The following is a 13,783-nucleotide window of genomic DNA, read 5'->3' as shown; positions in this document are numbered from 1 at the left end:
TTTGGGAGGCCAAGGTGGGTACATCACTAGGTCAAGAGATCAAGACCATCCTGGCCAACATGGTGAAACCCTGTCTCTACTAAAAATACAAAAACTTAGCCAGCGTGGTGGCAGGCGCCTGTAGTCCCAGCCACTTGGGAGGCTGAGGCAGGAGAATCACTTGAACCCAGGCAGTGGAGGTTGCAGTGAGCCAAGGTTGCGCCACTGCACTCCAGCCTGGCGACAGAGTGAGACACCATCTCAAAAAAAAAAAAAAGAAGGAAAGAAAAAGTATGGATAATCAGATATTTGATGAGGCACATGTATTTTTAGTGTTGTGGTGTGTTATGCAAATGCAATTTGTAAAAGCAATTTGCATTTTCTTTATTCTGTATAAAATACATTTTGCTTCTAAAATGAAGTAACCTGAAGGGATAATGTTTGATGAGTATATTTCATATTTCTTTGATTAAAATTGAGTTCAATGAATCTGCATAATTGCTACAAATGTAACTTGAAGGACATTTGGAGCATTGTTGGTTTTCTGCTTTTTTTGTTATTGAGTGAATGGGAATGACAGGAAGTCTCATTTATCACATGAGCTGTTAAAATATAAAGATCTATATACGTTTTTAGGTGATACAGAATCCATATAATATTCTCATCTCTAATTTACTTGCCTCAAAATTCAATTTTTTTATCATACATTTTGTGAAACTAAACAGAACAAACTAGTTTTCTTCAAAATGACAAAATTTCAGTGGTAGTGAAAACTGTCATACTTTTCCTATCAATTCCTGAGTATGAATTTTACCTCGCTTATAATTTGCCCAGTAATAATTTTCTAGAGACATTGTTAAAATTCAAATGATGTGTTTTGAATTGTGTATGTTGTTTCTTTATTTTACAACTTACTTTATAATTTTAGGAGCCTCCATCATTGAAGCTGGGACCTCAGAAAGTTATAAAAATAATAAAGCAAAATTGTACTGGCATGGGATAGGTTTCCTAAATCATGAAATGCCTCCAGATATTATTCTTCAGGTAAAGCTAAATTAAGAATCACTTATTTCTATTTTAGAATTTTGTTCTTATTACTTATCATGAAAATGTTAATTTTAAAAATGGAGGCAATATAAGAGTGTCTGAACTTGTCACAGAACCTGAAATCATCTAATTACATTTTTTATAGTCAGTACACTGCGTGAATTATGTCTTATTTTATGGTCAGTAAACTATGATTAATTATTTACTTATTTATCATTTTAAGATTAGTAAACTAGATTATTTTATTTTCAAGTAAAACATATACATTCCATGTCTTTTCTGTAAGTTGATTCTGTGACCATCCTTTTCCATTGAAAACTTCAGTCATTCAACAAACATTTGTTGAAAGTACTTGTCTCCTAAGTGCCAGTACTGTACTATGTTAAGTGCTATTCAGACCACATGTTCTTAAGTCTAATTATAACAGGAGAAATCTCCAAGTAAGATCCCCACCAAACTTTTCAGTTACATTCAAAAGGCAGTAGCCATCAATAGACAGCAGAGCACCTCTCAACTTTGATCCATACACCTGAAGTTAGTTGCAAATTTAGAACTTTCAGGGGTAAAACCCATTGATCTTATTCCAGGCTGTAGTTTATATCTACAAACTAGTAGACCTCATTTTTCTTCTCTACCACCATAACCACTACCACCACCCCCATCTCCATCAACACCCTTATCTTCATCACCACCACCAGCACCATCTTTCTTCATCACAACCTCCATGTCCATCACCATCACCGCCACCACCATCACTGCCACCACCACCACTACCTTCATCACCACCATCACCACTACTACTTCAATTATCACCATCACTATCACCACCACTACCATTACTACCATCACCATTACCTCTACCACCACCTTTTTCGGTGATACCATTGCCATGACCACCATTGCGATCACCATCACCACTACCACTACCACCATCACCATCACCTCCACTGCCACCATTATTACCACCGTCATCACCACAATGATCACCACAATGGTCACCACAATGGTCACCATCATCATCCTCACTACCACCATCACTAGCCTTACCAGCACCACCACTCATGCCCTCTAGCTGCCTTATAACAGCTTACAGTCTAGTTAGAGCAATGAAAGAAAACATGCTCATATGATAAAGGGCTCTGATTGATATAAGCATACAGTGCTCTGGAAGAACAACCACACTAGAGGTGCCTTGGGAGTTTTCCTATTTGATAGGCATAAGAGAGATCTGCAGTCAATAGTGATTAGCTGACCAGTATTGTGGGAATGGATTCACATAACTAGTTAAGAGATTAATTCAGTGTTTTCTTTCCAGCCGGATGTCTACCCTGGAAAGTGCTGGGCTTTTCCAGGTTCCCAGGGTCATACCCTAATCAAGCTTGCTACAAAGATCATACCAACTGCTGTTACCATGGAGCACATCTCAGAGAAGGTGTCTCCATCAGGAAACATCTCCAGTGCACCCAAGGAATTTTCTGTCTATGTAAGAAGCTATCTAAATTTGTCATTCAGATTGGCCTGATAGAAGGTGGTTGGCTAGGAATTAGGGGCTGTCCTCTGAACAAGGACAGATAACTAGTTGTGTCACTTATTTCCTGGACTTCTGCTTTCTCACCTACAAAGAGAGAGAGTTGGACCAAATGATTTATATTATTATTTTTACTTTTATCAAAGTTATACATGTATAAGTAAAAATCAAACATTTCCATAAAGTTTGTAAAGAAACAGTAATTCCTTGTCCCACTTCTCCACATCTCCAATTCTCATTATCCCAGAGCTTCTACTTGCAACAATATTAGATGTTTATTTGGGTACTTGCCTCCATGTTGGCTTTTGCCATTATTTCCTGATTTTTCAGTTTTGATTATGACATCCTCTTATTGAAAATGAAGATTAGCTCTTTTCCATGGCACTTCCATCTTCCCAAAATATTTATGTCTTAATTTAAAAAACAAAACAGGTTTCTGGAGATGTAATTCCCATAACAATTAATTCACCCATTTAAATTACACCCTTCAGTGGCTTTTAGTATATTCACAGAGTTGTGTATCCATCACCATAATGAATTTTAGAACGTTTTTCTTACCCTAAAAAGAAACCCCATACTCCTTAGCCGTCACCTCCTATTCCCCTAGTGTACTCCTCCAGCCCCTGGCAACCACTAATCTACTTTGTCTCAATAAATTTACCTATTCTATACATTTCATATAAATTGAATCATTTATAATGTGTGATCTTTTGTGAATGGCTTCTTTAACTTAGCATACTGTTTTCAAGGTTCATTTATGATGTAGTGTGTCTCAATATTTCATTTATTTTTTATTGCTGAATAACATTTCATTGTATCGATATATGACATTTTATTTATCTGTTCATCAGTTGATGGACATTTGAATTATTTTCATTTTTTTGGTCATTATGTATAATGCTTCAACAAACATTCATGTACAAGTTTTTGTGTGGACATGAGTTTTTGTTTTCCTTGGGTGTATACCTAAGACTGGAATTCCTAGATAGCATGGTAAATATAGGTTTAACATTTGAGGCACTGCTAGAAGACTGTATTATCTTTTTGTTCAAGCAATACTCAATGTTTTCACAGTGACTATGTGAACAAAACAGCTCTCAGTTGAGCTATTTAGTGTACTTAAATACTACTTTCTTCCATTTTTTTAAATGTTTCTGAGTGTAATAATTGCTTTACATTTTTTTTTTCTTGAGACAGGGTCTCAGCTCTGTTGCCCAGGTTGGAGTACAATCACAGCTCACTGCAACTTCAAACTCGTGGGATTGTTTTTTAAATTTTTTAGTAGAGATAAGGGTCTTATTATGTTGCCCAGGCTGGTCTCAAACTCCAGGGATCGGGATCCTCCCGCCTTGGCCTCCCACAGTGCTGGGATTACAGACGTGAGCCACTGGTGCCCAGCCTATTTTTCTTTAATTTGCTTAGTTTTCTGTATTCCTATTACTAAAACTTTCCCAAATTCTTCTTCAGAAGTACAAATATTCCCCCATTATGTTGATTCACATCAGATAATTTATAAATTTCTTCCTTTCTTTATTCCTTCCTTCATTTTCTTTTCATTTATTTTCTTTTTTTTCCCCAAGATATCCCTCTGGCGCCCTCAGCATTTTGCTCCAGCCTTGTTAGGTAGGCCTGATGCACAACTGTTGTGGGATTTCATTCATGCATCCTGAGGATTCAACTTACTGTCTAATTTATTATTTTTAAAAAGTGTTTCTTCTTTCCCTTTTCTGCTTTTTGTTCCACCTTCTGGAAGATCATATCAATTCACATTTTAACCCCTCTACGGAAATTTTCATTCCTGCTGTCATGATTATACTTTCTGAGACTTCTTGTTTCTATACATATTCCCTTTTTTAGAGCCTATTTTTTTTCTTTTATGAAGGCAGTACCTTCTCTTATGCTTCTGAATATATTAACTGTAGGCTTGTCTCATTTTCTTCTGCTCGCTTCCGGGTCTGGATTTCCTAGCCCCACTTTTCCCCCTTGCGCGTAGCGTCTCTCTGTTTCCCGTACAACGCTTTTCTCCCATGTCTGTGATGCTTGTCACATGAATTGCTAGGCGGTGCAAAGCCGGCAGGAAGCTTTGCGCACACGGTGGGGCTCATCCGTCGTGAGTTTGCAGCGGGAATCATCTGGTCGGGCCATTTCGTCGGGAGTCACAAGTGTGCTATCAGGAGAGCTGACCCTGAGAGGACTCCTGCAGTGCACAGGAGGTGCCAGCCTGGCCCACCACACCAGGAGCTGCTGGGGAGAGGAGGGCCGCGGGATCACCACTTTGTGCAGAGGCCATGCTCTTGTGGGCGGTTCTGGGGCGGCGCCGGCAGTGGTCTTAGAGATGGGAGGAAGAAGAGAGCCCTCTGCTGGGCCAGGCGGGGCTGGAGGGGCGTGGAGGGGTTGTAACTGCTTTTTGAAATGACTGTTAGCTAAGCCGCAGATTTGGGCTCCTTTCCCCCACACTCCCCCTCAGGCTTTCCCCCACACGCTCCCCACATGGACACCCTCCCCCGGCCTTCCTGGGAACCTGCCGCTTAAGTGCTGCGCTGCTGGTTCCACGTACAGCCCGAGTAGTTTGTGTTCTTTCTCTCCAGGCGCCATTTGGCCATCTTCACTTTTTGGTTTTTCTGTTTGTTTGTTTTGGGGTTTGTTTTGTTTTGTTTTGTTTTGTTTTTTGGTTTTACTGTCTACTCCCACTTTTGCCTTATATAGGTTTATGCCTTACTTCAATTATTTGATCTTCCCATCTGGAGGAGGGCCCCGGGTTAAACAGCCTGCCTTATATGCCACCCAAATGCCTCTACATTCCATATCTGGAGTTTCAAAACAAAGGGCTGCTGTCCTTTCATAGAAGCCCACACCACCTGCAAGTGGTGTCTCTGAAAAGTTGAGTTTGAGCAGCTAAGTTCCATCTCAGAAAGGTGAACACGTTCATTATTTAGACAAATTATGGGTGAATCCCAAAGGCAGGAATCCTTTAGTAATAAAAACTGCCTCTCATCATTTTCTTCTACATTAAAGAATTTATGAACCAAGTAAAATTAAAACAAGGTGATAAAAGGACTGGGCGCAGTATCTGCTCCTGTGATCCCAGCTCCTTAAAAGGCTAAAGCAGGAGGATCACTGGAGCCCAGGAATTCGAGGCCAGCCTGGGCAGCATGGCCAGACCCCGTTTTTTTGGTTTGTTTTGTTTTTTTATTTGTTTTTTATTTTAACTTTTATTTTAGGTTCAGAGGTATATGTGCAGGTTTGTTATATAGGCAGTAAGTAGTAATACCCAACAGGTATTTCTCTGCTCCTCTCCCTCCTCCCACCCCCCACCCTCAAGTAGATCTCAGTGTCTGTTGCTCCCCTTTGTGTTCATGTGTTCTCATTATTTAGCTTCCACTTACAAGTGAGAACATAGAGTATTTGTTTTTCTGTTCCTGTGTTAGTTTGCTGTGGATAACGGCCTCCAGCTCCATCCATGTCCCTGCAAAGGACACGATCTTGTTCTTTTTTATGGCTGCATAGTATTCCATCAGATCCTGTTTCTTAAAAAAACCCAACAAGGTGATAAAGGAGGTAGAAATAAAACTAGCACTCCTGTCTTAAGCTAAAGAGAATATATGAGGCTTGAGTCATGTGTACATATGAAGGGGTGGCCTGCCCCTCCACACCTGTGGGCGTTTCTTGTCAGGTGGAACCAGAGACTTGAGAAAAGAAAGAGACAAAGAGACAAAGTATAGAGAAAGAAAAGTGGGCCCAGGGGACCAGCGCTCAGCATACAGAGGACCCGCGCCGGCACCAGTCTCTGAGTTCCCTTAGTATTTATTGATCATTATCAGGTGTTTATTGGAGAGGGGGATGTGGCAGGACAATAGAGTAATAGTGGAGACAGGGTCAGCAGGAAAACATGTGAACAAATGTCTCTGCATCATAAGGTAAAGAAAAAAGTGTTGTGCTTTCGATGTGCATGTACATAAGCATCTCAATGCCTTAAAGAGCAGTATTGCTGCCAGCATGTCTCACCTCCAGCCCTAAGGCGGTTTTCTCTTATCTCAGGAGATGGGATATTCAATCAGGTTTTACACCAAGACATTCCATTGCCCAGGGACGAGCAGGAGACAGATGCCTTCCTCTGATCTCAGCTGCAAAGAGGCCTTCCTCTTTTACTAATCCTCCTCAGCACAGACCCTTTACGGGTGTCAGGCTGGGGGGACGGTCAGGTCTTTCCCTTCCCACGAGGCCATATTTCAGACTGTCACATGGGGAGAAACCTTGGACAATACCTGGCTTTCCTAGACAGAGGTCCCTGCGGCCTTCCGCAGTGTTTTGTGTCCCTGGGTACTTGAGAGTAGGGAGTGGTGATGACTTAACAAGCATGCTGCCTTCAAGCATTTGTTTGACAAAGCACATCCTGCACAGCCCTTAATCCATTTAACCTTGAGTTGACACAGCACATGTTTCAGTGAGCACAGGGTTGGGGTAGGGTTACGAATTAACAGCATCTCAAGGTAGAAGAATTTTTCTTAGTACAGAACAAAATGGAGTCTCTTATGCCTACTTCTTTCTACATAGAGACAGTAACAGTCTGATCTCTCTTTTCCCCACATACATATATAATTGTGAGTACATTATGTAACCATGATGTATCCAACTCTTTTAATACAAATGTTATAGTTTGATATTAATATTTTTATTATAAAATGATTTAATGAATGTACTGTTTATTTTGCTGTGTTACTATAATTTAAGGAAGCTAACAATAAACTTTAGATTCACAAAATAAATTAGTTTGCACCAGTGCGTTATCCTCTCACAAATCTTCAATTTGAACGGTAGAGAAGAACAAAAAGCACAAGAGAAATTGCATACAAAGAAAAAAATCAGTGTTTTTGTCAGTCAACAGGAGCTTACTTTTCAGAGGAAATTATTTGTGTGATCAAAATCTGGCAATTGGCTTATGTTTATCTCATTTTGGTAAACATCAGTTCAGTATGGCGACACATTTTTATTTTATTCAAAGTATGCTTATTGCAAATATAGTTATCAGGTCAAAGTTAATGTTGGGATTTGCTCTATATGTATGTATCTGTCTTCCATCTATCAGCTGTTTATCAATCATCTATCTTCTAACTATCTATCTATGGATCTATCTATCTATCTCTCTATCTATCTATCTATCTGTCTATGTGTCCATCCATCCTCTATCCTTTTAGTCAGTCCCGTGATCAGCGTTGGGCCTCATTGGCCCCTTGTTAAATACCCTCTGGGTGTATAGGTTAGTACTGGCATGATCACAGCACTGTGCCCCTGGTGGACACACAGAGATATCTGGTGAATTGTTGGTTCTTTTTGAAAACACAACTGCATCCATTCATTACAATCTCTATATCTGCTGCTTTCTTTATAGGGCATCACAAAAAAATGTGAAGGAGAAGAAATTTTCCTAGGTCAGTTTATATATAACAAAACAGGAACCACCGTTCAAACATTTGAACTCCAGGTAATGTATGCTCTGGGAAATGATATGAGTAGCTCTATCACTGGGAGAAATTCGTTGGGATTGCTTCATGTAAAGTGACGTATGAGAATAATTACGACAAAAGCGTGGGTTACACAAGGCTTATCTGATCTTCAATTCTGAGCTCCAAGTGCTTACAAGGATTTTAATGCAAAAGACAGACAAATGCAAAAGCAGTTTCTAAGTCAAATTCTTCCTCATCTGCTATCACTTTTTTATAATATATATATTTAATTTCTCGGTTTTTTCTCAACTATTCCATTCCCTGAATACTATTAAGTGTAATAGTTACTACCTCACCTTGCTTGAGTATAGGGGAGGAAGATGATGGTACAATATGAAGTGGACAGAGGCAGAGAGAAGCTCAAAGGAATAGAGGATAAAGATTTAATATCAGATAATACAAGTAAAACTCCTAACCCAGTGGGAGAAAATATCAACTGTTAGCTTATAAATCCCCTGAAACTCACCAAGGCAAATGAAATATATCCTCATTTTTTAAATTAGCCACAGGGAGTAACTGAAGAGATGTAGAAGACATTTTATATCATGTAAAAACTAGTGTTTTATGACACTTTTTGGCCAAATAGTGAGAAAATAAAGGTAAAACAATACATATATGTTAGAAATGAGCATATTTGTAGAGCTTCATATTTGATTATGTATTCATATGCATTTGGGATCATATTATCTGTTCTTATAGTTGGCTTCATAGTTCTGGTTTTTAGACAACAAGCCCTCTTGCCCCTGCTCCTCGGCACAGCCAGCAAGGAGTGTGGAGGGGAGAAATAGCAGAATAGAGAGGTCACTTGGCCACCATATTATCCTCCTCTCCCTCTACTTACCTTTTCATAAGCTCTTTATTCCAGTAGCTTATTTTCTCATTCATTAGACTGATATTTGAAAATAGTTATGTTAGAAAAGAAAAAGTATATAGGCCAGGCGTGGTGGCTTACATCTGTAATCCCATCACTTTTGGAGGCCTAGGCAGGTAAATCATTTGAGCCCTGGAGTTCAAGACCAGCCTGGGCAACATGGCAAAACCCTGTCTCTACAAAAAATAAATAAATTAGCTAGGTGCGGTGGCGTGTGCCTGTAGTTCCAGCTACTCGGGGGTCTGAGCTGGGAGGATGACTTGAGCCCAGGAGGTAGAGGTGGCAATGAGCCATGATCATGCCGCTGCATTCCAGCCTGTGTGACAGAGCCAGATCCTATCTCGAAAAAAAAAGTATATAATTTAAAATTATATCAGTATTCATTGGGATTCTTTGAGATGAATTTCATTATAAGGCATTGATTTTCTTTTCTTTATTTTCAGCATACAGTTTCTGAATATTTATTATGTGTGAAACTTAATATCTTTAGCAACTGGGGACACCCGAAGTATACTTGTTTATATCGATTCAGGGTCCACGGCACACCAGGCAAGCACATCTAGAAGAGTTGGTACAGAAGGCCATGCCACATGTCCAGAATATTCAAGAATGCTTATTCTCTTAGATGATACCACAGCCATAGGAATTGAGAATTGGGAGTGGGAAGAAAACCTCAAAGTGGTTCATACTTGCCTGTAAAAAGTAAATGCATTTTACTAATAAAAAATATGGAAGTACATTAAATATCCTTGCCATAGTTTAGTCTTTAAGGATGCTTCATGTTGTTAGAGCATTGAAAACTCATTTTGTATTAGAAGAAGATAGTCTCATCATCAGTCTTTCCCATAATAGCATCTTTGCCTTCACTGACTCATTTATTTACACCAGGCATGGATGTCCACTATCACTACTATCATTTAGTGCTGATCTGGAGGCACTGGTCAGCGCAATTAGATAGGAAACCAGTAATTTTTAAATTGGAGGTAAAAATTAGTGAGGAGTTCTGACCATGACCATTTGCAGATAATTTGATGAATTCCTTGAAATGCAATAGAGTCTATTTTAAAAGAATTAGAAACAAGGAAAAACTGTTGTAAGTTCGTGGATGCAAAATTCCCATATATAAATCAATATCATTCATAAAAACAACAGGGTATAACTTACAAAATCCATTATTATCTTTAGATAATAAACATCACATAAAAGAAGAAAGTAAAATATCTATGTGAAAAAATCCCAAACAGCAGTGAATGACTAAAAGAAGACTTAAGGCCAGGTGCAGTGGCTCACAACTGTAATCTTAGAACTTTGGGAGGCCAAGGGTTGGAGGATCACTTGAGCCCAGGAGTTTGAGACCAGTCTGGGCAACACAGCAAGACCCCATCCCTACAAAAAATTTAAAAATTAGCCAGATGTCTTGGCACATGCCTGTAGTTGCAGCTACTCAGGAGACAGGTGGGAGGATCACCTGAGCCTGGAGGTTGAAGCTTCAAGTGAGCTGTGTTTGAGCCACTACACTCCAGCCTGGGCGACCCTGTCTGGAGAAAAAAAAAAAAAAAGAAGACTTGAGTAAAATAAATGGAAAAATAGATATACCATATACTGTATCCTTCAATGGGAAAACTCAACTGTCAAGATGTCAATTTTAAGTTAATTTATAAATGTAACTTGATCTCAGTTAAAAAGCAGAAAAATATGGCCTTTATGGGACAGTCATGAGATATTAAAGAATTATCATTAAAAAAAATAATTTGGGGCCGGGCGCGGTGGCTCACGCCTGTAATCCCAGCACTTTCGGAGGCCGAGGTGGGCGGATCACGAGGTCAAGAGATCGAGACCATCCTGGCTAACACGGTGAAACCCCATTTCTACTAAAAATACAAAAAATTAGCCGGGCATGGTGGCGGGCGCCTGTAGTCCCAGCTACTCAGGAGGCTGAGGCAGGAGAATGGCGTGAACCCAAGAGGCAGAGCTTGCAGTGAGCCAAGATCGCGCCACTGCACTCCAGCCTGGGCGACAGCAAGACTCCGTCTCAAAAAAATAAAAATAAAAAAAAAAATAATTTGGGCTGGGCATGGTGGCTCACACCTATAATCTCTGCACTTTGGGAGGCCAAGGTAGAAGGACTGCTTGACTCCAGGAGTTCAAGATGAGCCTGGGCGACATAGTGAGACCCTGTCTCTATTAAAAATAAAAAAATTAGCTGGGCATGGCGGTGCACACCTGCAGTTCCAGCTACTTGGAAGGCTGAGGTGGGAGGATCACTTGAGCCCAAGAATTTGAGGCTGCAGTGAGCCATGATCACTGCACTCTTGTCTGGGCGGCAGAGCAACACCCTGTATGAAAAAAACAAATTATAGGTGTCTGTATGATAATGGTACTAAAATGATGATTTAAAAATAAATCTTAACTTTTTATTTACATATTTAAATATTTAAAGTTGAAATGATATATGTGGGATCTTTTCCATAATAACATAAGAGGAAGAAATGGATAAGAAAATTCATGAAAAAGATTGGCCATGAAATGATCATTGAAGTTGAATGCTGCCAGTCCATGGAGCTTCATTATATTATTCTGTCTAGATTTATAAATGTTCGATATTTTCAATTAAAAAGTTTTTAAAAAATTAAGACATGTATATATTTTTAAAAACCCAAAGGAGGGTATGTTTTAAATAAAATTGATTCTAAAGTTCATATGGAAATATAAACTTAGCAAAAGGACAGCCAGAAAAATCTCTGAAAAAAAATCAACAAAAAGAAATAGCTCTATGACATAGGTACAAAACAATAGTTAAAACTGTATGATACTGGCAAACAGATAGACCAATGGAACAGACTGCCGAGACCAGCTTGGTCGGGGAGACCCTAACCCAGCGGCACTAGAGGAATTAAAGACACACACACAGAAATATAGAGGTGTGAAGTGGGAAATCAGGGGTCTCACAGCCTTCAGGGCTGAGAGCCCCGAACAGAGATTTATCCACATATTTATTAACAGCAAGCCAGTCATTAGCATTGTTTCTATAGATCTTAAATTAACTAAAAGTATTCCTTATGGGGAACGAAGGGATGGGCTGAATTAAAGGAATAGGTTGGGCTAGTTAACGGCAGCAGGAGCATGTCCTTAAGGCACAGATAGCTCATGCTATTGTTTGTGGCTTAAGAATGCCTTTAAGCAGTTTTCCGCCCTGGGAGGGCCAGGTGTTCCTTGCCCTCATTCCGGTAAGCCCACCACCTTCCAGCGTGGGCGTTATCGCCATCATGAACATGTCAGAGTGCTGCAGAGGTTTTGTTTATGGCCAGTTTTGGGGCCACTTTATGGCCAGATTTTGGGGGGCCTGTTCCCAACAACAGACAAACAAGTCCAAAAATATATTTACATGTATGTGGAAGTTGGGTGTATGATAATGGTAGCATCTCAGAAGAGTATGGGGGAAGAAAACAAATGGCTTGGGACAATTATCCAGTCATTAAGAAAATAAAATTCCATCCATATTTCTCACTTTACAATATGACAAACTCCCAGTATGGTAAAATATATACAAGTAGGTAATAAATCCATAAAAATATTAACAAGGAAACTTGGGATAATTCCTGTATGGTATTGAATAGAGGAAGGTCTTTCTAAATATGACTCAAAATTTAGAAGCCACAAAAGAAAAAAAATTCTACTATATAAAAATCAAGAACCTCTGCATGGCCAATAAAACTTAAAATGGAAAAAATATTCACAATTGACATTATAAGGACCAATCTTTCCAATATATACACAGTCCCAAGAAAGCAATTATAATATCAATAACCCAATAGAAAAATGGCCAGTAAACAGATCATCTAGAGACGCATATGAAAGATATTCAAGCTTATTTACTTAAGAAAAATGGCAAAAATTATACTGTACCATGTTTCCCTGATGAAATTAGAAAGATCCAAAAGTTTGATAATGTTTTATTCCAAGGCTTTGGGGAAACAGGATCTCTCACACGTTGCTGGAAGAAATGCAAATAGGTATAACATTTATGGAGGGAACTTGGCCTATCTATAAAAATTGAGATGAATATATCCTTTGACTAAAAAACTTACCATGTGCAAAATGCCATATATAAAATGTTATTCATCAGTAATATTTCCCAGGAGGAAATAAGGGGGTGCAGAAGGGTAGGGATGAACCTCTCCTTCCTTTGCCGCTTTAGCTTTAGCTGGTAAATAAACATGCTCTGTAACCTCTTCTGTTACTTTGCTATACTCTCCTTCCTTTTCCACTATAAAGCGTTCCTACCTCTCTGCCTGCCTTTGAGTCTCTGCCGAAATGCAAGTGATAGTGGCTGACTCTGAATAAATAGGCTTTGCCTGTTCCATTTGGTTGTTCTTCATTTATTTCCACACTATCAATTGTCTTCCTGAAGGTCAAGTGTAAATAGAGCTGGTCCAGTCAGCAGGAGCATGTGGGTCACTGGACACTCAGCAATCCAGTGATGCAGATTCTCATCAAGAGTGTGAGGTAGGGCATGCCATGGCCAACATTGCCAATTCTATCTGTCCCCATCTTTAAAATGGGAATAATAGGCCGAGCATGGTGGCTCACACCTGTAATCCCAGCACTTTGGGAGGCTGAAGCAGGCAGCTCATCTGATGTCATGAGTTTGAGACCAGCCTGGCCAACACAGTGAAACCCCATCTCTACTAAAAATACAAAAAATGGTCTGGGCGTGGTGGCAGGTGCCTGTAATCCCAGCTACTCGGGAGACTGAGGCAAAAGAATCGCTTGAACCCAGGACTCGGAGGTTGCAGTGAGCCGAGATTGCACCATTGCACTCCAGCTTGGGCAACAAGAGCAAGACTCCATCTA

General features: G+C 39.7%; 1 protein-coding gene across 7 annotated transcripts in view; it reads left to right on the top strand.

The window, feature by feature from the left end:
• Nucleotides 1–9,673, top strand: part of SUN3 (Sad1 and UNC84 domain containing 3) — a 41,437-nt gene extending 31,764 nt beyond the window's left edge. For 3 of the 7 annotated variants that reach the window (XM_063708538.1, XM_063708541.1, XM_063708542.1), the window contains 4 exons: nt 908–1,023; nt 2,342–2,509; nt 7,944–8,036; nt 9,420–9,673. In XM_063708538.1, coding sequence (XP_063564608.1) covers nt 908–1,023; nt 2,342–2,509; nt 7,944–8,036; nt 9,420–9,554 — 512 coding nt within the window. In that variant the 3' untranslated portion in view covers nt 9,555–9,673. Of the gene's footprint in view, nt 1–907; nt 1,024–2,341; nt 2,510–7,943; nt 8,037–9,372 lie in introns of all 7 variants that reach the window. The other 4 variants (XM_063708543.1, XM_004045422.4, XM_063708539.1 and 1 more) reach the window with 2 other exon arrangements.
• The last annotated feature ends 4,110 nt before the right edge of the window (nt 9,674–13,783 follow it).

This window comes from Gorilla gorilla, chromosome 6 (genome assembly GCF_029281585.2).
Source record: "Gorilla gorilla gorilla isolate KB3781 chromosome 6, NHGRI_mGorGor1-v2.1_pri, whole genome shotgun sequence".
NCBI classification, from domain to species: domain Eukaryota; kingdom Metazoa; phylum Chordata; class Mammalia; order Primates; family Hominidae; genus Gorilla; species Gorilla gorilla.
This window is presented reverse-complemented; position numbering and strand designations above follow the sequence as displayed.